This window comes from Lepidochelys kempii, unplaced genomic scaffold (assembly GCF_965140285.1).
Source record: "Lepidochelys kempii isolate rLepKem1 unplaced genomic scaffold, rLepKem1.hap1 scaffold_29, whole genome shotgun sequence".
NCBI lineage: Eukaryota > Metazoa > Chordata > Testudines > Cheloniidae > Lepidochelys > Lepidochelys kempii.
In genome coordinates, this window is record NW_027621931.1 from 2,576,510 (window position 1) to 2,599,900 (window position 23,391).

Consider the following 23,391-nt stretch of genomic DNA (forward strand, 5'->3'; position numbering starts at 1 on the left):
TGAGAGTTTCTGAGCAGACAGGCATGGAGAGGGCACAGGGAAAAGGAGAGAGAGAGACTGACAGGGTCCGTGGGATAAGAGTTTTGAAAGAGATTTCCAGCTCCCTCATCTGCCCAGACAGATGTATTACTGCACTGTGGGGAGAATCACTTTCCTGTGGACGAGACAAGGATCAGACAGAGGAAAACCCAGTTCCTGACTCCATGTCCCTCCTGCTGGGGTGTGGCTGTCATGGGGTCAGTGTCAGAGGGAATCCTCGAAAGGGACTCCTTTGGTTCTGCTTTTTTCTGGGATTGCGTTCAGAGACTTTGTTTTGGGATGCGGGAGGGAGAAAGGAGGTTAAAAGTGTGTCTGTGGGCCTAGCCTGGCAGGAGGGCCCAGGTCTCTGCTGTAATCCAGAGATTGAGCATTTTCTCAGAACGGCAGAATCTCGGATCTCGCTCTGCAGGGAAAGAGCCCGGGGGAAGCGTGATGTGAAATGAACTAATGCCCGTTCCTAAACTTCTGCAACAGCCCTTCTTGCCCGGCCAGGTTGCAGAAAGACGCTCATGTTTCTTTCCGGTTCATCCCGTCCTCCCATGGGACAAGGCAGCGACATGGCTGCAGAGGAGCCAGCTCAGGTAGGGATTATTGTGGGGGGTTCTGATCTGTTCCTGCAGGAGGGAGAGGGACAGGAAATACACGGGAGAGGGGAAGGTTTGCACCACCGTCTGGTTTGGAGGTTGGAGTGGGGCAGGAAATGCACAGGGTGGAGAAAGGGAGGAGGCCAGGGGGTGGCAGACCTGCTGGGAGTTGTTTAATAAGTGGCCTAGATTCTAGGAAGAGACCCATGAGGTTCGGAGGTGGAAATGCTCCAATCTGGTGAACAGAAAATAACCTACCTAGATGGGGCTGGGAAAAAGGACCAGACTCGTAGTGCTGGAGCCTGACCCAACTAACCAGCGGGTGCCTTGAAATACGAAGGGGGAAGCCACCAGTCAGGCTTAGGGGAGATTCCCCTGCTTCATATCCAGCTCTAGAAGTGGCTAAGTCATTATGCAAGGTAACCTATTTCCCCTTGTTTTTTCCTGCCCCCCCATCCCCCCGACGTTCTTGTTAAACCCTGGATTTGTGCTGGAAATGGGCCACCTTGATTATCATACACATTGTAAGGAGAGTGATCACTTTAGATAAGCTGTTACCAGCAGGAGAGTGGGGTGGGAGGAGGTATTTTTTTCATGATTTGTGTGTATATAAAAAGCTCTTCTACACTTTCCACAGTTTGCATCGGATGAAGTGAGCTGTAGCTCACGAAAGCTTATGCTCAAATAAATTGGATAGTCTCTAAGGTGCCACAAGTCCTCCTTTTCTTTTCACAAGGAGGAGGGTGTTGGGCTTCCTACAAGAGATCTCTCCCTAGACCCTGCTCGGGGCAGCATCTCCGGTATCAGTCTGTGGCTAGTAGGTGTGTGATGGATCTGCTGGGAGAGAGGAGGGGTGTCTCTTCGCCCCCTCACCCTGGTATTTCCTGGGTGCTCTGAGTGGGGTGGGGGTGGGACTCTGTTGGCTGCGGTCCACCCAGAGTTTCCGTTTGATTGTCTCCTCTCCCCCACGAATAGTGGGGCTGTGAGTGGGGCAGCAGGTCCTGAGTGTGGGGCTCTGGCTCTTTCAGGGGCCGGTGACCTTCGAGGAGGTAGCTGTGTATTTCACCAGGGAAGAGTGGGCTCTGCTGGACCCCACTCAAAGAGCCCTCTACAGAGACGTCATGCAGGAGACCTATGAAAATGTGACCTCGCTGGGTAAGGGTTCCTGTCCCCTCCGTTCTTGGAAGGGGAACGGAAGTGATGAGGTTCACGCCACCCCCACAATGCCACCTCTGCTCTGTCCTGTTCCAGCATCACCCCAGCATGCCAGTGACACACACACGACCAGAGACCCTCCCCTGCTGCTGAACGCTGTGGGAAGAGAGCACAGGAGCAGAATCGCACAGTGTCAAATATCTCCTGTTTGCACAAGTAAAACGGGGGGTTAGGTCCAGCATAACGAACAGAAGCTTCCTACCCCTGGCCTTCTCTCAAACCCTGAGCCTTTCCACCCAGACCAGAATGTGCTTGGCGTGTAAGAAGCAGGCTGCTGGGGTCAGATGGGCTGGTCCAGGGTTACTGATCACACAGACCTTGAATGCTGGCTGGGGGAATCCAGACAAGGGAGCTCCAGCAGCAGAACATTGAAACTCAGCCAGGATTACAGATGACACAACTCCTCACTGCTCCGGATTGCCCCGTGCATGGGACAATGGCCTCGGTTGCTGGTGAAAATCCTTGAGACCTGGAGAGTTGCTCCCCCATCCGCATGTGTACTAGCCACAATCTACCTTCTCTGCAGACTTGGTTTTTTGAGTCCCTCATTCCTGAAGTCACATGACCCCGATTCTTATTTTTCACATTCTGCTTTTCTAGACTATTTAGAGTCTGTTGCTTCTGAATGATAGTTTCTAATTTCCCAGTGTTCTCCACACCCAGGGATTTTCCTACTCCCTCCCATTGCACTGGACTCACTAGGTTCCCTGGTATTTCAGAATGGCCACACTGGGACAGACCAAAGGTCCATCTAGCCCAGTGTCCTGTCTTCCAACAGTGACCAGCGCCGGGTGTCCCAGAGGGAATGAACAGAACAGGGAATCATGAAGTGATTCATCTCCTGTCACCCATTCACAGCTTATGACAAACAGAAGTTAGGGACACCATCCCTGCCCATCCTGGCTAATAACCATTCACGGACCTGTCCTCAATAGATTTCTCATGGTGTTTTTTGGTTTTTTTTTTGTAACCCTATTATAATCTTGTCCTTCACAACGTCCTCTGGCAAGGAGTTCCCCAGGTTGACTGTGCATTGTGTGAAGAAATACTTCCTTTTGTTTCTTATAAACCTGCTGCCTATTAATTTGATTGGGTGATTCCTAGTCCTTGTGTTCTGAGAAGGAGTAAATGACACGTCCTTATTTACTTTCTCCACGGCAGTTTTGATTTTATAGACCTCTCTCATATCCCCCCTTTGTCTCTTTTCCAAGCTGAATAGTCCCGGTCTTTTTAATCTTTCCCCGTACAGAAGAGTTTCATACCTGTAATCATTTGGGTTGCCCTTTTCTGAACCTTTTCCAATTCCAATATATCTTTTTTTGAGATGGGGCAACCACATCTGCAGGCAGTATTCGAGATGTGGGTGTACCATGGGTTTATATAGAGGCGATAGGATATTTTCTGTCTTCTTATCTATCCATTTCAGAATGATTCCCAACATTCTCTTTGCTTTTTGCCTGCCGTGGCACACTGTGTTGATGTTTTCAGAAAACTGTGCCCAGTGACTCCAAGATCCCTCTGTTGAGTGGAAACAGCTCATTTAGAGCCCATCATTTTATATGTGTAGTTGGGATTTTGTTTTTCAATGGGCTGCAATATGGTGCTATCCTGACACCTAGTCCTGCTGAGATCCTGCATTCAGTGATATCCCTGCCCTTCCTGTTCCCGTTCTCATAAAAGAAGAAGAGCATCCAAATGCGTGTTTACCTTCATTCCCTCAGCGGTCCTCATGGGAATCCCTGATCGGTTCCAAAGTGCATTAAAACCTTTCTTAAAGGGTTACCTCTTGGTGGTTATCAGGTCCTGTGAGTTTGTAGCCCAGAAAGACCCCCCTCAGTCAGCTCAAACTCAGCTGTTTATCCCCCAAAAGTCTGTCGTCTTCAGTCTTCTGAATGAGGGGAAATCCGTCACTACCCCTTTCTGCGTTGGGTAAAGCTTCAAAAGGTGGAGCTCTGCATAACCAGCCTTGAGATCTGGCATTCATCACCCTGTAGCGATACCAGCTTGCACAGGAAACCCATCCCGCAGCCCTTCCTGGTTTCATGTGGCGCATCTCGGCATCATAGTCTGTGAAGAATTCATGCTTTCAAGGGCTGGCTTAGATTTACAGATAACAGTCATAATTAGGGCAAGAGTTTGCAGGCAATGAAAAGAGAGTAATTGACAAACGTGAGCAATATTTAATCCTTTAAAGCCTGAAAGTGCCTTGGGGGGAGGGGACAGGAGCCGGCTGTGTGGGGGCGGTGGGGCTCAGATACTGGGCATTGAGAGCCTAGAGCCAGCTGTGCGCTGGAGAGACGGGGCATGAACCAGCTGTGTGCAGGGAGATGAGCAGGGGAGAGGTGCTGTGGACACGGCCGCGAGCAGCTGTGAGTGCCGTCCTCTCTGCAGCATGATGAGAGAGCCTGGCGTCCCACTGCCGATCCCAGACTTGTATGAGGAGGGAAGAAATTGGCATCAAGTCTCAACCGCAGCCAGCCTGTGCCCTGGGGAGGAGACGGGTGTCTCCAGGGAGAAATCTGGGGGATTGTGACCCTGCATGCCCCACCCACCCTCTGATCAGCAATTCCGGATATTAACGGTGATTCCAGAAACAAAGAGTAATTTTGGGAAAAAATGCAGTCCTAGCGACAATTTCCGGAAAACACTGGCCCTGGTTGTAACATTAAATCCGATAGTCTCAAGATCTAGGCCTGTGTTGATTAGATCTGTCACTCTGCCTTCACGGAGTTCACTCTGCTGGTGGGTTGTACCCCTTCCCCCATTCTGTGTCTGCCTTGTCTATTTAGATTGTAACTTCTTCAGGACACGGGCCATCAACGCTTCTCGGTTTGTACTGTGCCAAGCAAAATGAGGACCCACTGTTAGTTGGCCCTTAGGCAGTAAGGTAATGAATATGATTTATAATAATCATCTCCTGGCACTTTGAGCCAAGGAAGCCGGCCTTGGGACGTTACTACTTAAAAGTGAGCTGGGTTTAAAAGCATGGAATATTCTTTGTGACAAGTATCCCACAAATTCCACTGACCTCCCTTGTTTTCTTTGCCTTGAGCAGGGTTTCCAGTTTCCAGAACTGATGTGATCTCGCAGCTGGAACGAGGGGAGGAGTCGTGCGTCCCAGACCTTCATGGTTCTGAGAAAAAAGTGCTCCCGAGAGCTGCCTTCATAGGTGAGGCATTGGTTAAACCAACCCCAAAACTGTCGGTGAATACAGGAAACATTTGGGATGCCCTACAAAGAGCTTGTGAGCTCTCCAAGTTCAGGATTGTTCCCTGCAGATGTGGAATCGTTAGGCAGAGGTCACTCATGGCTTCCCACCTATCCTGACTGACAACTGGCAGCAGGTCCCTCCCCAATCTCGCTGTCCCCTGAGATTTCTTCTGAGATACGGACCCAGAACTGATCCCTTCCTTTCTCTCCTCTGGGGAAGGTTGAAGGGAAAATCAGCTCCTGATAGGTTTGATCTGTCCTGTACATGTTTTCGTTCCTTCATCCCTTTTTCCATTCTTCTCTCTGAGATTTCCTTTCTCTCTGGCGCAGGCAGAGACTTACGTCTGGATTCTCTCGGTCTCCCGTCAGGTGTTGGGATGGTGAGTGAAAACGAGGAGGAACCCCAGCAGGAAGACGCTGAGCGAGTAGAAGCCCATGGGATGTTGTCAGGAAGGTCCAAAGGGAATGATTCTGGGAGCTGTGCACGCCCAGAAAAAACAAAAGCCTGTGAGAGTCAGCAGAGGCCAGAGGAAAACTTCGGTAGCCAGTCAGACCTTATTACACGTGAGAGAATGAACTTTGAAGGAACACGGTACACATGCCTCGAGTGTGGGAAAAGCTTCAAAGGGAGCTCGGACCTTCTCACACATCAGAGAATCCACACGGGTGAGAAACCTTACGCATGCTGTGTGTGTGGGAAATGCTTCAAGCAGAGCTCGCATCTCATTGCACATAAGAGAATCCACACGGGTGAGAAACCTTATGGCTGCCCTGAGTGTGGGAAACACTTCAAGCAGAGCTCAAACCTTATTACACATCGGAAAATCCACACGGGTGAGAAACCTTACGGATGCCCTGAGTGTGGGAAACACTTCAAGCGGAGCTCACAACTTATTACACATCGGAAAATCCACACGGGTGAGAAACCTTACGGATGCCCTGAGTGTGGGAAACACTTCAAGCAGAGCTCACACCTTATTACACATCGGAAAATCCACACGGGTGAGAAACCTTATGGATGCCCTGAGTGTGGGAAGCACTTCATTGACAGTTCATCCCTCCTCTCACATCAGCGAATCCACACAGGGGAGAGGCCCTACACATGCTCTGAGTGTGGGAAAAGATTCAATCACAGCTCTACCCTAATCACACATCAGAGAACGCACACAGGAGAGACCCCCTACATGTGCTCTGAGTGCGGGAAAAGCTTTAATCGGAGCTCTGTACTGACCACACATAGAAGAATCCACACGGGTGAGAAACCTTACGGATGCCCTGAGTGTGGGAAACACTTCAAGCGGAGCTCACAACTTATTACACATCGGAAAATCCACACGGGTGAGAAACCTTACGGATGCCCTGAGTGTGGGAAACACTTCAAGCAGAGCTCACACCTTATTACACATCGGAAAATCCACACGGGTGAGAAACCTTATGGATGCCCTGAGTGTGGGAAGCACTTCATTGACAGTTCATCCCTCCTCTCACATCAGCGAATCCACACAGGGGAGAGGCCCTACACATGCTCTGAGTGTGGGAAAAGATTCAATCACAGCTCTACCCTAATCACACATCAGAGAACGCACACAGGAGAGACCCCCTACACGTGCTCTGAGTGCGGGAAAAGCTTTAATCGGAGCTCTGTACTGACCACACATAGAAGAATCCACACGGGTGAGAAACCTTACGGATGCCCTGAGTGTGGGAAACACTTCAAGCGGAGCTCAACCCTTATTAGACATCAGAAAATCCACATGGGAGTGATCTGTAACAAATGCCTTGACTAGGGCTGGCCAAAGGTATTTTTTTCTTTTAAATCACATTTGCTAATTCCCACTTAGTGATCTGTGCCCCATCTTCACCGTGGTTACTCAGCTCCCCCAGATGAGTTGCCTGCTTCTGCTTTTTGCAGCTCACCCTTCTTTGGGGTCAGTCCTGTGATGTTTTCTATCAACTCCTTTCCTTTTGAGTCGAAGGAGCGTGTGTCCCTCCAGCCAGGAATGTTCATCAGCTCCAGGTGGGGGAGAGAGGTTTGTTCCCAACAAGCTACACTGAGGCAAAAACTACCCATGCCATACATCCACTAGGACTGTACATGGCGTTGGCTGCTCAAGTTAGTGATCTTGGTGTTAAAAGACAATTACAGTTGTCGTGCAGATGCAGCCGAGGTGCAGTGGTTGGCATTAGCTTTCCCCTTGACCTGACCTAAACTCCATCACATGTCCTAGTCTAAACAAACCCTGAGCATCACAGTTATACTGTTCCCCCATTTAAAAACAATTGTTAGTCATCAAGTTCCCCCACCAGGAACATATTGTTTCATTCCCAGTTGTCACAGTTCATCAGAGCGCTGTTGCTTCAGGTTTTCCTGAAGGCAGATATTTTTACTTCCGTTTTCCTCCCTTAAAATATATTGAAGTATAACAAAGAGCAGGAATAGGGAAGGGAGAGGGAAAAATGTCTTTTCCCCTCTGTAACAACAGAAGAACATAGGGTAAATCAGAGGGATTCTCCATCGCCATCCCAATCCCCCTGTTCTTCAATTGATAAGGTCATTATTTCCCGAAGGGGTTGGGAAGAGGATTCTCTAGTAAATGATTTGGAACTAAGCAAAAGACCCATTCATTTGCCTCCCAAAGCAGTTGTGGCCCATGCCCTGCAGGAGGTTGCTCCTGAAGATCTTCCCTTCCTAATCAGGTGCATGTTGCCTCTTATTTGGGAAATGCAATCCCTTCCTAGGTAGAGATGGGAAAAATGGAAGTGACATTTCTGTTCAGCTCACTCCTGGGAGATGCTGTAAATGTGTAGGAAATGGCATCCATGAGGAATGTGATAGAGCTGCAGAAAGACACCCATTTTGAGTAGATACCTGACATTTGGTGTCTTAGAGGGATTCTAAGCCGCACCTGAATTTAGTCCCTTATTTAAATCTGAGCCACCAGATTAAAGAAACAAAAGGGCATATTTGGGGGAGTTCTACCTCAGTATCGCTACTGGTATGTCGTGTGGTTGGTGAAGAATTCTACGCCAGAGCCGTGTAAAATTGCTACAACTAAGGTCAAAGATTTGACAAGAACTCAGGTAGAAATGAGAGGTACGAGTGGTTGATTTTCACCCCAGAGATGGACGCTATGGTGACCTGTGGCCAAGGTAAACTGTTTTTAGAATTGCTCACACTTCTAAAGGATGCCATGATGAAACTGGGAACAACTGTCTTTTACCATTTGGATCCCAAGTTTCCTGAAGCACAGAGAGAAACAGCTGATTCCTTCAGAGCCATGCCATGCCTATGGGTCCCAAACTGGCTGCCTTGCTGGACAAGATGCACTTCTGTGTTGGTTAAATGATGGTAGCCAATGAGGGAATGTAACAGATTCCAAGTTCAGACTGCAGGATACATGAATGCTGAGTCCAGAGTCTGTGGCTTGGTCTCTTAGTTTTGCTCTTGAGTCTAATGCATGTGTCTCACTTTTCCGCCTCCTGCTACTCTGAAAGATTAGAAAGTGTGAAAGTAGAGCACAGGTGGTTTTTCTCATGATGCAGCCTTCCCACGTAGTGTGAGACCCCTTCCACCCACACTTCTGGGAGAAGACCCAGGGAGAAATGAACCCTCAGAAATGGAAGGCTCCTAGGTTATGGTCGAATGTGACTTCACACAGAGCTCACTGGGTGAAAATGGGAATTAAGAGAAAACTGCCCTAAAGGTTTATAGTTTGTAATCTTTGAAGAAATTGTTACCAGCAACAAGGAAATTGCACATGAAGTTTATTAGTGTAAGGTAAGAGGCTGATTCTGTGATCACTTTCAGTGTTACAGTATAATTCAGGTTTTCTTCTAGCCCCCTCCTCATGATGCAGCCTTCCCACGTAGTGTGAGACCCCTTCCACCCACACAGGTGAGCCAGAGAGTTCCCCAGGGCTCTTGTTCGCAAAGCAAAGATGTCACATTAGGCAGGAGATGTCAAGATCTACAATGGTGATGGGCGAGTGATGGGAGCTTGTCTGGGTGGTTGTTGTTTGGTTGTTTTTTTTCCATGTAATTTTTGTTTTGTTTTTGCAACTAGTTCTTTTTATAGCTGCTGAGCCCCCTTGTCCTTTTGAGCACAGCTCTTTAACCCTCAGGCCTGGCTCTGGAAACCTCAGAACCGGCTTTGCGTTTTTTTTTCATGTTTGCTATCTTTGGAGTTCTCACATCCACACGACATGCGGTTCACAGCAACGGATACTTTGAGAAACCTGCTGGGTGAAGCAGGCCTTTTCCAAACTGACATTGGCCCAAATTCTGCCTCAATTCAGCTGGATTGGGACACGTCTGTGTCAAAGGAGTGGTTCACACCTGATTTGCCCAGAGACCTCAGAGGAGGGGTAGTTAGATATAGGATAAGTAGGAATCGAAAACAATGAAGTTAAATATAAAGGTGAAAGACCCTCACCTTGCAGGTCAGCAAGCCTGTTCTGTTCTTTCCCTCCAATGCATCTGGCACTGGTCGCTCTCAGGTAGCACACTGGGCTTGACGGACCATTGGTCTGACCCAGTCTATGACCTGTCGTGCGTTCTTATGGAAGCCCTCTGCGGCCTTCTCTACACGGGCAAGTTTCTGCACAGGAAAGCAGCTTTCTGCGGTGTAACTCCCGAGGTGCGCACGCAGATTTCGTGATGCATGATAGAAAGGGGCCATGACAGGGACACACTGCCATGCGGGGTCAAAGTGAAGGAGCTGTGACATGCCTACCACAAGGTGCAGGAGGCAAACTGCTGCTCCATATTGGGGGCTAACTAACCCCAGCATCACGGCAAGAATCTACCTAGCAGCTGGAGAAAAAGTATGAATGAGAGACAAAGACACCCCCACGTGGCCTGTCTCTTCCCCAATCTCAACACCTGGAAGATTGTCTGGAAGACTCAGAATTTGAACTGCGGAGATTGGTCCCAGGCTGAGAGGGAATTCAGTCTGTGTATTAAGAACTCAACATTGCCTGGAGCAACCAGTGAGTGAGAAAAGCTGTTTGATCCAATTCTTGCTTAGTATATTCAAATTAGAGTTTAGACTGGGAGTCTGTTTTCATTTGTTATGTAAACACTTTTGACCTCTGTGACCAATACTTATACTCAGTTAAAATCTAACTTTCTGCAGTTAATAAACTTATTTAACTATTTTATACTTACTCCTGAGTTTGTCCAAAGTGCTTGGGAAAGTTGCTCACATGACAAAGGCTGGTGCATGTCCCCTTTATTTTTGATGAAGTGGCGAACTAATTAATGAGCTTACACTTTTCAAGAGAAGGACTGAGACGATCGCATTCTGACCTTTTACTGACACTTCTTTAATAACTAAAAAAAAAGAACAGGAGGATTTGTGGCACCTTAGAGGCTAACCGATTTATTTGAGCACTGTCCAGTTTTGGGCCCCACACTTCAAGAAGGATGTGGATAAATTGGAGAGAGTCCAGCAAAGGGCAACAAAAATGATGAGGGGACTGGAACACATGAGTTATGAGGAGAGGCTGAGGGAACTGGGATTGTTTAGTCTACGGAAGAGAAGAATGAAGGGGGATTTGATAGCTGCTTTTAACTACCTGAAAGGTGGATCCAAAGAGGATGGATCTAGACTATTCTCAGTGATAGCAGATGACAGGACAAGGAGGAATGGTCTCAAGTTGCAGTGGGGGAGATTTAGGTTGGATATTAGGAAAAACCTTTTCACTAGGAGGGTGGTGAAACACTGGAATGCATTACCTAGGGAAGTGGTGGAATCCCCTTTCTTAGAAGTTTCTAAGGTCAGGCTTGACAAAGCCCTGGCTGGGATGATTTAGTTGGGGTTGGTCCTGCTCTGGGCAGGGGGTAGGACTAGATACCTCCTGAGGACCCTTCCAACCCTGATCTTCTATGACCCTCCTCCAGGAGAGACAGAGCCTGGCCTGTGCTGGAAGAAGCGGGGAGCTCTGGTGCCCACGGACCTGTCCTGGCAGCTTTCTCAGCAGCAAAGAAATCAATTCTCCCTGCCCCTGAGCAACCCACCCACAGCTAATGGCAGCATTGGTGGGGGGTCCCAAGCTTTGCACCAACGTCCACATTTCAGACCTTCCTCTCATGGCACTTTCCATGTGAATTAGGACAAGCAAGCTGGGGAAGCTCCATGGGGTAATAGAAACCAGGGCTGCAGGGAAGGTTTGAACTCACAACCCCAGCAATATTGCCCTTTGCACTAACCACTTGCACCCCTGCAGGGGCTCCTTGGACAGCGCTGGGAAGTCGGCTGTGATCCGTCTCTGTGGTTCGCACCTTTGCCTGGCAATTGAAAGGCTGCCGGTTCAAACCTCACTCAAGCTGTGGCTTTCCAGCAATGAGACTCCAGTCCATTTTAACAGGAAGAAAATCTCCTCTATTCTGGTTTAGCCCCATTTGACTCCTTCTGCCCGTCTTCTTCCTCCCCCATCGGTCCCTTTCCTTCCCCATTGGGGCCATGCAGAGGGGAGCCCCAGTCAGTCTCTGGCACCGAGAGGCTGTATCCCATAAGGGGAGGGAGGGATCGCTGTAAAGCATTGATAATGGGTGGGGGAGGGGTGTGCGTGGTTAGGGGGAGAAAGTCTGGAGAACTAACAGTGGGGCCCAGAGAGATTCCCCCACAGACTGGGGAGATCCCCTGCTGCCCACCATCACCCAGCTCTGGGAAGAACAACTTGGGATTGCTTGGGGAAGCCACCTTTAAAAACACAAGTGTTCCATGCTAGTTACATTTTAATAAGACCAAAGCCGCCTCAAACCCAGTGTCACAGTCACTGGGACGACTTTGTCCTGACATTTTACCGGCCGCAGCCACAAAGCGAGTCAAATTACGGCTCCCGTTCGGCGTCAAGACTCACAGACGAACCCAGAGGCTTTTCCTTCCTCAGGTTCTGCCGTCATTTCAGTGCTGGCCTGTTCCGAGATTCATCGTTGTGCAAAGCAGCGTCAGGCCCTGAAACTGGACGAGCCCAGAGCAGAGGCTGCCTTCATTTAACCTTCCAAAAACCAACCCGCCAAAACGTGGATTAGCACCCATGCTCCTCCAGCCGCAGGGGAGGCGCCTCATCTGGGCCCCTGGTGCCCATGCTCCAGCAACATAAGACCACGGGGGCCTGGCTCCACCCAAGTCCGGGGCCCGGTGTCTCCCCTAGCCCCGCCTGCTGCCCCCGGGCAATTTAAAAGGGCCCGGTGACCCCCCACCGCCATCACCGGCAGCACAAGGGGGCTAAGGCGGCTTCCTGCCCACCCTCGCTCCGTGTAACCCTTCTGCCCGTCAGAGTTGGCAGCAACAAGGACCAGGTTCAGTATATAGGGGATCCATTCCAATAACACAATGCAAACCGGCTCGAGCCCCCACCCAGTGACCTGGGACAAATATGTACCACCCCCGCTGAGCACCTCCCAGAGGCAATCCTTCCCCTCTCGCAAGCACCTAGTCTGAGTGTAGCAAAAAGCCTTTTAATAACAGAGAGAAACAATGTGGCATTATGTTTGGGAAACAGCACCAACAGGACTCATAACACAACCCTCGAGCAAAAAAAAAACCCACCCCAAGCAAATTGGGGCATGCCCTTTCCCTTTGGTTCTTGAGTCCAGCAACCCCAAATCACCCAAAGTCCCAAAAGTCCAATGACCCAAAAGTCTCTGTCCCTGGTCAGGGCAGCCCCAAAGTTCAAAAGTTTATCTGCAGAGCTTTACCTCCCAACCTGGGTGGAGATGGGGGCGGGGGTAAAAGGCACCTTACATGATCTGAAGCTGACCGCCCCACGGCTCCATAGGCCTCCACTCCACCAGCCGCCCCACGAACGGCTTTGCTCAGCTCCGCTCCGCAGCCCACCAGCAGCTCCCGCCGTCCCACAAACTGCTCCGCGTCCCACCAGCAGCTCCCGCCGTCCCACGAACTGCTCCACCAGCCTGTCCACAAGGCACTCCAGCCGTCCCGCAAACTTCTCCACAGTAGATCTTCAGGCTCCCCCACTACTTAACACAACGCTCAGTGATTTCGGCTCTTACTCAGTTCAGCTCTTTGGTGAAGTCAGTTTGTAGTAGGGGAGCCTCAGTGCTGGGACACCATTAGCCCAAAATGAGCTTAGCAGCCTGTAACTAGAGTCCTAACGGAATCAAAATTAGCTCTGAGATTCCACAGTGGAGAGAAAAGGAAGAGCAATTAGCATATAAGTCCATTACCAAGGGACCCATGGCACCAAGTATTAATACTTACCCCCAACCTCTCTCAATTCACAGAGTTTTGGAACCCATGACCCTTGCCTAGCGAGTGCTACTTAATTGATGGTGAGTCCCTCCATCAAAACAAAAGGCCAAGTACAGTTCCCAGCACAGTTCCCATAATCAGGGTAATAACAATTTATTCTTCCTGCCCCAATAACAGAGACACTGGGGATCCCACAGCAGCCAAAGTGAGCATTTGGGCAGCTATGGCCTCGTTCTAGGCGGGGTGGGTGTGCCTATGCAAATGAGATCGGCCCCTGAAGTTCTTTTCCACAACTTGCCAGACCTCACCACCAGATGTCAGGGTGAGGCTCACCCTGACACTGCTTACACTCCGTGTGGCCTGCCAGTCTCGGAAGCGGCTGGCGCGTCCCTGCAGCCCCGGGGATGGGGGGATCTCCACATGCTGCCCCTGCCCCGAGGGCCGACTCTGCCATCTGTGGCAATGGGAGCTGCTGGGGTGGTGTCCGTGGGCAGCGATGGGCAAAGACCCCCCACCTAGGAGCTGCTGCCAGAGGGGGGTGTGGGTCGCTTTTGGGAGATCCCTGAGGTAAGAGCTGCACCCTCATTCTCTCCCGCACCCCAAGCCCCAGCCCAGACCCCAACCCCCTGCACACAAACTCCCTCCCAGAGTCCACCCCCTGCACTCCCTCCTCCACCCTACCCCCATGCCCTAGCCCAGAGCCCACACCCCACACCCAAACTCCCTCCCAGAGCCTGCGCCCGCACCCCCTCCTGCACCCCAACCCCCAACCCCAACCCAGATCCCGCACCCAAAGTTCCTCCCACAGGCCTCCCCCCACACCTGCTCTCACACCCCAACCCTCTTCCCCAGTCCAGAGCCCACCCCCTGCACCCAACTCCCTCCCAGAGCCCGACCTGCACTCTCTCCTGCACCCCAACCCCCTCCCCCAACCCAGAGCCCACACCTGAACTCCCTCCCAGAAGCTGGCCACCCCACCCATTCCTGCACCCAATGCCCTGCCCCAGCCAAGACCCCACACCTGCACCCAAACTGCCTCCCAGAGCCTGTACCCCTCACCCCCTCCCACACCCTAACCCCCTGCCCCAGCCCAGAGCCCACACCACACATCCAATTCCCTCCCAGAGCCTGCCCCCACACCTGCTCCTGCACTCCAACCCCCTGCCCCAGCCCAGACCCCGCACCCTTCATTCCCTCCTGCACCCCAACACCCTGCCGCAACCCACAGCCCACACCAAAACTCCCTCCCAGAGCCCAACCCCTTTCCCTCTCCCTCCCATACCCAAACTCCCAGAGCCTTAGGCAGATGTTGGGGGAGGTGGACGGGGAGGCAGGACTTGGTCCCATTCTGGAAACCACCAAAAATTGTAGAAACCTGCTGCCCCTGTCCAGCCCAACCTTCTGCGGGTGCCCCTCAGGCCCCACCCATGCAGGGTTTGAAGCTTGCATTGCTTAAATTCCAGGACGCTGGGGGACTTCAGCTCCCCTTTGTCCAGCGGGAACCTTCAGCCCACTCCCAACCAGATTCTTGTCCATGGGATGACTGTCGGGGGGCTGGGCCCCTCTTTGTCTTTTCTCTCTGGGACAGGCCAGGGTACCTAGAACTGGGGTATCTGAGCACCCAGGACCTTCTATGGAGATGCCCTTCTCCTTCCCCTTCTGTGGTCCCATCTGTCATTGACTCCAGCCTGTTTGCTATCCATCATCAGCACCATCCCAAGCCAGCTGCACCCGCCTCAAAAAGACAGTGTCCCCTGATGGGTGTAAATCATAGAATCATAGAATATCCTTATTTACACATTTCTTTGGCAGTCATGACAGGAGACAAAGGGTTTCTATTCCCAACTTGAAGGCAAGGAGTGCATTAGGGGCAACTCCAAGGGAAAGACTATTGATGGAGATCTCAATCTAAATTCTACACGAGTTTTGTTATCTTCCCTTTTGGTTCTATCCCTGGAAATTCCCCCCGACTAGTCTGCTGAAAGATAAAATCATCTAAATCTGCCTCCAAAGAACCTGACCGGCTGAAGCAGGAGGAGACCTGAGAGATGGCCACTTTCAAATCAAAAGGGAACGCTGAGACCTGCCTGTTGCCACACCCGCCCCCACCCGTCCCCAGGAGAAGGAGGCACCGACCTGTCGTGTGCGATCTAATGAGCAGGGAAAGAATCTGGGAATTACCTTCTGTAAAAACTCATCCTTTTGTTCCTCAAACACCTGTGGAAATAGCTGATTCAAGAAGTTGTTGACAGAGGGATGGTCCGCGTCTCTCAGCAGCTCCTTGGGTCACCAGCCGTTGTCAACCAAGCCAGTTGGCAGACTGACGGCAGGGCAAGAATGCTGACCCCCAACACTCTTTGCTGTTGGCTCCGTGACATCACAATCAGCTTGTGCGTAAACACACACAGACCCCACCCAGAGAGACACACCCCCACTGAGCAACTCCCCACTCTCCCTCCCAGCACTTCCTGCCCACCCCAGAACAGCTGTTTCATGGAATTGAGGATGCTCCGGGAGGGTCGGTTCGGGGCGGGGACATGGCACACTTGGGGCAGTGCATGGGATTCTTCTCTCCTAAGTGCAGGGCTCAGCACTTGTCCTTGCTGAACCTCATCAGATTTCTTTTGGCCCAATCCTCTAATTGGTCTGGGTCACTCTGAACCCTATCCCGACCCTCCAGCGTATCTCCCTCTCCCCCCAGCTTAGTGTCATCTGCGAACTTGCTGAGGGTGCAATCCATCCCATCCTCCAGATCATGCACAAAGATGGTGAAGAAAACCGGCCCCCAGAGTGACCCGTGGGGAAGCGGGGGAGGGGGTGGGGGAGAGGAGGCAGACGGTGAGTGGCAGGGACCCCACAGAGGGGGGTGCAGTGGAGGAGAGGGGGAAATCATCCAGGCAGCGGTGGGCCGTGTGGGCTGGGAGAAGGGGCGAGGCAGATACAGGAAGAGATGGAGCACAGGCGGGGCACTGGGGCCCAGGCACCTGGGGTCTGGTCATCGTTGGCACCAGGAGAGGAGAGAGACAGAGACAGAATGTGTGTGTTGGCCAACATACTAGAGGAGAGAGACAGAAAAACATGGTAGGATAGCAAGCAACTCACCTCCTGGAGTCATCTGTGATGAAGCAGGATTTCATGTTTCCTCTGAATCATGTGGGGGTGCCTCAGTTTCCCGTATGCAGTTCTTAAGGATCTAGGGGGTGGGGTAAGGGTGTATGATCGTTGCAGAGCTCTGGAGGGCAGGTGTGTGCAGGGGTCTGGACACAGAGAATGGCCGACACCCTCTTTCCTGGCACCTGATGCCCTGGGCCCTTCCCCCCTGCGAGGTGAGAGCTAAAGGGTTGGAGAACAAAGGAATCGGGTGCCCTCCTGGCCGGGGACCGGGACAAAGCCCAGAGGAGGAGGGGCTGGGGGGAGTTTCAGTTGGGGGCTGGCTGGAGACATGGAGTGAAGGGCAGACGGGGTTGTCTGGCTCACTGCCCCCCCCCAAAATGGACCCGGCTGAGCGGTCCTGTTCTCTGCACCAACAAGCTCTGTGTCAGACCATGTCCCTGTCGTCTAATAAACCTCTGTTTTCCTGGCTGGCTGAGAGTCCCGTCTGACTGCGGAGTTGGGGGGCAGGACCCTCTGCCCCCCCCAGGACCCCGCCTGGGCGGACTGGCTGTGGGAAGCGCAGGGAGGGGCAGAGGAGGCTGAAGGCTCCGAGGTCAGAGCCAGGAAGGTGGAGCCGGGGGAGCTGTGTGTCCTGCAGACAGGCTGCTCCCCGAGAGGAGACTTCCCCAGAGTCCTGCCTGGCTTCCTGGGGAGCAGTCCCAGAGCATCGCCCGGGGACCCCGGGACATCCTCCTCCTCGATGAAACCTTCTGCCGTGTGACGTGTTGTGTGTGTCGTGTTGCGTGTGTCGTGTGACGTGTTGTGTGTGTGACTTGTGTGTCGTTTTGTGTTTGTGAGACGTGTTTATGTGTGCGTGTTGTGGTCCATGTTGAGTGTGTGTGTGCCATGTTGTATGCCGTGTTGTGTGCGTGTGACGGTGTGTGCCGTGTTGTGTGCTGTTTTGTGGGCATGTTGTGTGTGTCGGTGTCATGTGCTGTGTGAGATTTTTGTGTCTCCTGTCGTGTGCCGTTTTGTGTGTTGTGTATCGGTGTCGTGTTGTCCGTGTGTGTGTCGTGTTGTGTGTGGGTGTGTGATATTTTGTGTGCGATGTTTTGTGCATCATGTTGTGCGTGTGTCACGTGTGCTGTTTTGTGTGTCATGTGAGGTGTTGTGTGTTGTATTGTGTGTGGGTGTCGGTGTCATGTGTGATTTCTGTGTCACGTTGTCTGCCGTTTTGTGCCTCATCTCGTGTGTGTGTGTTTATGTGTCGGTGTCGTGATTTGTGTGTGATTTTTGTGTGTCGTGTTGTGTGCTGTTTTGTATGTCATTTTATTTGTGTGTCATGTTGTTTGTGTGTGTCGGTGTCCTGTGCTGTGTGTGTGAGAGAGACGTGTTTCTGTATGTGTGACGTGTTCTCTCTGGGTGTGTCGGTGTCGTGTTGTGTGTGATGTGTGTGAGTGTCATCTGTCGTGTTTTGTGTGTGTGATGTTTTGTGTGTGATGTGTGTGTCTTGGGTGGCCACACAGGGGAAGACACAAAGCATTCCCCTCCTGGAGGAAGAGTGACACAACGTGGCCACTCAGGAGTAACACACAAACAATCCCCCCTCCCCCCCCCGGAGCAACAGTGATGTGTGTGGCCAACTCAGGTCATGCACAAACCATTTCCCTCACGGAGCAACAGTGTCCCCTTGTGGCCCCTCAGGGTACTGCACAAACCATTTCCATCATGGAGCAACAGTGACACCAGGTGGCCAATCCAGATAATGCACAAACCATTTCCCGCACAGAGCAACGGTGACAGTGGACAGGTTTCAGAGTAACAGCCGTGTTAGTCTGTATTCGCAAAAAGAAAAGGAGGACTTGTGGCACCTTAGAGACTAGGAAATTTCTTTGAGCATAAGCTTTCGTGAGCTACAGCTCACTTCATTGGATGCATTCAGTGGAAAATACAGCAGGGAGATTTATATACAGAGAGAACATGAAACAATGGGTGTTACCATACACACGGTAACGAGAGTGATCACTTAAGGTGAGCTATTACCAGCAGGAAAACGGGGGGGGGGGAAACCTTTTGTAGTGATAATCAAGGTGGGCCATTTCCAGCAGCTGACAAGAAAGTCTGAGGAACAGTGGGGGGTGGGGGGTGAGGAGAAATAAACATGGGGAAATAATTTTACTTTGTGAAATGACCCTTCCACTCCCAGCCTCTATTTAAGCCTCAGTTAATTGTATCCAGTTTGCAAATGAATTCCAATTCAGCAGTCTCTGGTTGGAGTCTGTTTCTGAAGCTTTTTAGTTGAAGAATTGCAACTTTTAGGTCTGTAATCGAGTGACCAAAGAGATTGAAGTGTTCTCAATGTATAGGTAATAGATTAGATTTGAGTTGTAGGTTTAAGTGGTAAAGTATAAGTATGTATTTATAAAACCGACTGGTTTTTGAATGTTATAATTCTTGACGTCTGATTTGTGTCCATTGATTCTTTTACGTGGAGACTGTCCAGTTTGACCAATGTACATGGCAGAGGGGCATTGCTGGCACATGACGGCGTATATCACATCGGTAGATGTGCAGGTGAACGAGCCTCTGATAGTGTGGCTGATGTGATTAGGCTCTATGATGGTGTCCCCTGAACAGATATGTGGGCACAGTTGGCAACGGGCTTTGTTGCAAGGATAGGTTCCTGGGTTAGTGGTTCTGTTGTGTGGTGTGTGGTTGCTGGTGAGTATTTGCTTCAGGTTGGGGGGCTGTCTGTAAGCAAGGGCTGGCTTGTCTCGCAAGATCTGTGAGAGTGATGGGCCGTCGTTCAGGATAGGTTGTAGATCCTTGATGATGTGTTGGAGAGGTTTTAGTTGGGGGCTGAAGGTGACGGCTAGTGGTGTTCTGTTATTTTCTTTGTTGGGCCTGTCCTGTAGTAGATGACTTCTGGGTACTCTTCTGGCTCTGTCAATCTGTTTCTTCACTTCAGCAGGTGGGTAGTGTAGTTGTAAGAATGCTTGATAGAGATCCTGGAGGTGTTTGTCTCTGTCCGAGGGTTTGGAGCAAATGTGGTTGTATCGCAGAGCTCGGCTGTAGACGATGGATCGTGTGGTGAGCCTCCAGCTTTCATCCAGACCACACCACACGATCCATTGTCTGCAGCCGAGCTCTACGGTACAACCACATTTGCTCCAACCCCTCGGACAGAGACAAACACCTACAGGATCTCTATCAAGCGATCTTAAAACTACCTGCTGAAGGGAAGAATACCCAGAAGTCACCTACTCCAGGACAGGCCCAACAAAGAAAGGAACAGAACGCCACCAGCCGTCACCTTCAGCCCCCAACTGAAACCTCTCCAGCACAGCATCAAGGATCTGCAACCTATTCTGAAGGATGACCCCTCACTCTCACAGATCTTGGGAGACAGGCCAGCCCTCACTTACAGATAGCCCCCCAACCTGAAGCAAATACTCACCAGCAACCACACAACAAAAACACTAACCCAGGAACCGATCCTTCCAACAAACCCATTGCCAACTCTGTCCACATATCTATTCTGGAGATCTGGAGTGCTGTGTCCAGTTTTGGGCCCACACTACAAGAAGGAGGTGGAAAAATTGGAAAGAGTCCAGTGGAGGGCAACAAAAATGATGAGGGGACTGGAACACATGACTTATGAGAAGAGGCTGAGGGAACTGGGATTGTTTCGTCTGCAGAAGAGAAGAATGAGGGGGGATTTGATCGCTGCTTTCAACTACCTGAAAGGTGGTTCCAAAGAGGATGGATCTAGACTGTTCTCAGTGGTAGCTGATGACAGAACAAGGAGTAATGGTCTCATATTACAGTGGGGGAGGTTTAGGTTGGATATTAGGAAAAACTTTTTCACTAGGAGGGTGGTGAAACACTGGAATGCGTTACCTAGGAGGTGGTGGAATCTCCTTCCTTAGAAGTTTTTAAGGTCTGGCTTGACAAAGCCCTGGCTGGGATGATTTAGTTGAGGATTGGTCCTGCTTTGAGCAGGGGAGTTGTTGGGGACACTGGGGCATGGCCAGTAGGTAAGTCGAGGGATAGAAGACCAAGAGTGTCGATGAACGATGAAGCCCCCTAGCACTAGGCCTAGGTGTCCTTGCCCCCACCCCTCTGCCTGGAGGCACTCGCAGCAGCTCTGCATACTAGGCCGAAGTGTCCTTGGCCCCCCCGCCTGGAGGCACTCGCAGCAGTTATGCTGAGGATCTGCAACAATATGTTGCAGAGTCAGACTGCCTGAAACTAAACAAGGCCGAACAGGGCAGATATGGAAGAACAATGCTGAATAAAGCAGCTTTATGTATAGGTTAACAAATGATACAGAGAACAAGGGAACTAGCTGGGAACTGGATTGGCTGGCTAGATGGATACTTAGGGCAGCTTGCTATTGGATAAGTATGCTGAAGAAAGGATGTATAAAAGCCTGTGTAACTTCCTGCTCTGGGTGCAGGATTTGAGATTCTATTCTCCCTGGACCTTTTTGAAGCTTCAAATAAACTTTTCTGCTTCTCCATCCCGTTGTGATTATTGGGTGACGCACACCGGGTAATGAACCCCTCCCCCTTGCTGTTGTTTTGCCTCTCGGCACTGGGTGCCGGCAACACTGTCTAACATTAAAGAGGTGAAACAAGGCTGGCAGTTTGGGCTGCTGGACAGAACAAGTCTTCAGGCCGAAAAACCAACAACCTTTCTCTCCATTTCAGCAAAAAACAACATTCAACAAACCCCCACAAAAACAGGCACCTGAAAAGTCCTGCCCCCGACTTCACCTTTCCAAGGTCTTCTCCGCACTCTCTCCCGCCCCGAGTGAGAATCCGACCCCTTGACCAACACACCACAGTGAGACCCGAATGCAGCTCTCCCTCTGCAGGCAGGATGGTGGAGAAAAACACAGGTGAGAAAACCCTCCCGGCTCAGCTGCGCAGGGAGCCTTGGCAAGGACGTGGTGGAAAGGTGACGCCGGGATCTCTCGCACGGGAAAGGAGACTCGTGCCCGAGTCCAACCAACCCTTTGGGAACTCGAAGGAAGCCGCATCCCACAGGCGTTTCCACAGAGCAGCCACCAGCCACACACCGAGGCCGGAGGGGCCGGGACACGGGAAGGGGCAGCAGCCAACGCCCCCGGGGGGAGGGCTGGGGCGGGAGCTGCAGCCAGGCCCCTGGACCCGCAGGGAGACGCAGACCCTGACAGCAACCAGCCACGTTTGCCCACGTGTGTGTGTGAGACACGTCTGTGTGTGTGTGTGATGTCTTGTGTGTGTGCGATGTCTTGTGTGTGTGCTGTGTGTCGTGCAGAGTCTTGTGCTCAGTGTGTAGTGTTGTGTGTTGTGTGTGTGTGTCGTGTTGTGTGTGTGTTGAGTTGTGTGCCGTTTTGTGTGTCATGTTGAGTGTGTGTTGTGTGGTTGTGGTGTCATGAGACGTGTTGTGTGTGATGTGGTGTGTGTCGCACACACAGACACAACACATTGTACGCCGCACACACAACACGTCACGTGTAGCACGTCTCACACACACGTCGCACGTCACACGCACAGCATGCTGCCTGTGGCACGCACACACACAAAACATTGCACGTCGCACACACACACACAACGCGTCGCCTGTTGTACGATGCACATCGCACATAGCATGGACACACACAACACGTTGCGTGTCGCTCGCACAGCACCTTACACTCACAAACACAAAACACGGCACACACCACATCACACAGACAGAAAAAACTACACACATGTCACACATACACAAACACACACAACACAACACACAACACGTCACATACACAGCACAACACACAAAACGGCACACAACATAACACAGGCACACACCCTGACAGACAACACATCACAGACATTCACACAGACACACACACACAACACAACACTCTAGACAACACACAACACACACAGAATGTGACACACAACACGTCACATACACACAACACGTCACACAACTCGTCTCACACACACAAACACACACAAGACGACACACACTTCACACAAAACATGACACCACACACACAACACCATACACACACTGAACACAATACAGAAAATGGCCACACACCACACCACAAAGACACACACACAGTGTGTCACACACACACAACACTACACAAAACATGTCTCACACACCCACACCCACATACCACGTCACATGTCATCACAAACACACAAGCACACACAATCCATACAACACTCTAGATAACACACAACTCACACACAACACACAACCCATCACACAAACACACATAACATGACACACACAACATGACACAAACACACACGAAAACATTTCACACACACAACATGACACACAACCCATCTCACACACACACATAACACAACATGACACACACACAACACGACACACAGAAACAAATTGCATGTCCCTCACAACCTGTTGTACGTTGCACGGATACACACAACACATCGCATGCATGCAAGTCGCACGACACACACACAGAAAGACGTCACACACAAACACACGTGACACACAACATGACACACACAAACACCTCTCTCACACACACACAAGAAGACACAGAACCCATCTCACACAGACACGCACAATATGACACACACAGCACAACATGTAACACACAACAAGTCACACATACAACAGATCGCACATTGCACATCGTACGGACACACACAACACATTTCACCCCGCACTTGCACAAACACTTTGCACATCGCACGACACATGTTGCACATCACACCTGCACACACAACGCATCGCGCATCGCACGTCACACACACAACACGTCGAATGTCAGACACACAACACGTCACACGCACACTCATCACGGCACACGTCGCACATTGCATGCCACACTTCGAACACACAACACGTCACGTTTCGCACGTCACACACAAAAACGTTGCATGTCGCACACACAACATATTGCACGTCGCACATCGCACACACAACACGTCGCACATCGCACAAACACACAATGTGTCACAAACACAAAACATCACACACACAAACAGGTCTCACACATGCACAACATGAAACACA

The 23,391-nt window shown here is 51.0% G+C and overlaps 1 protein-coding gene across 1 annotated transcript in view; it reads left to right on the plus strand.

Moving 5' to 3' along the window:
• The window catches only part of LOC144930024 (uncharacterized), a 262,214-nt gene that overhangs the window by 189,733 nt on the left and 49,090 nt on the right, over positions 1-23,391 (plus strand). Inside the window, 1 exon segment of the mRNA XM_078851061.1 lies at positions 5,697-6,815. Within this exon segment, the coding sequence (XP_078707187.1) occupies positions 5,697-6,815 (1,119 nt within the window).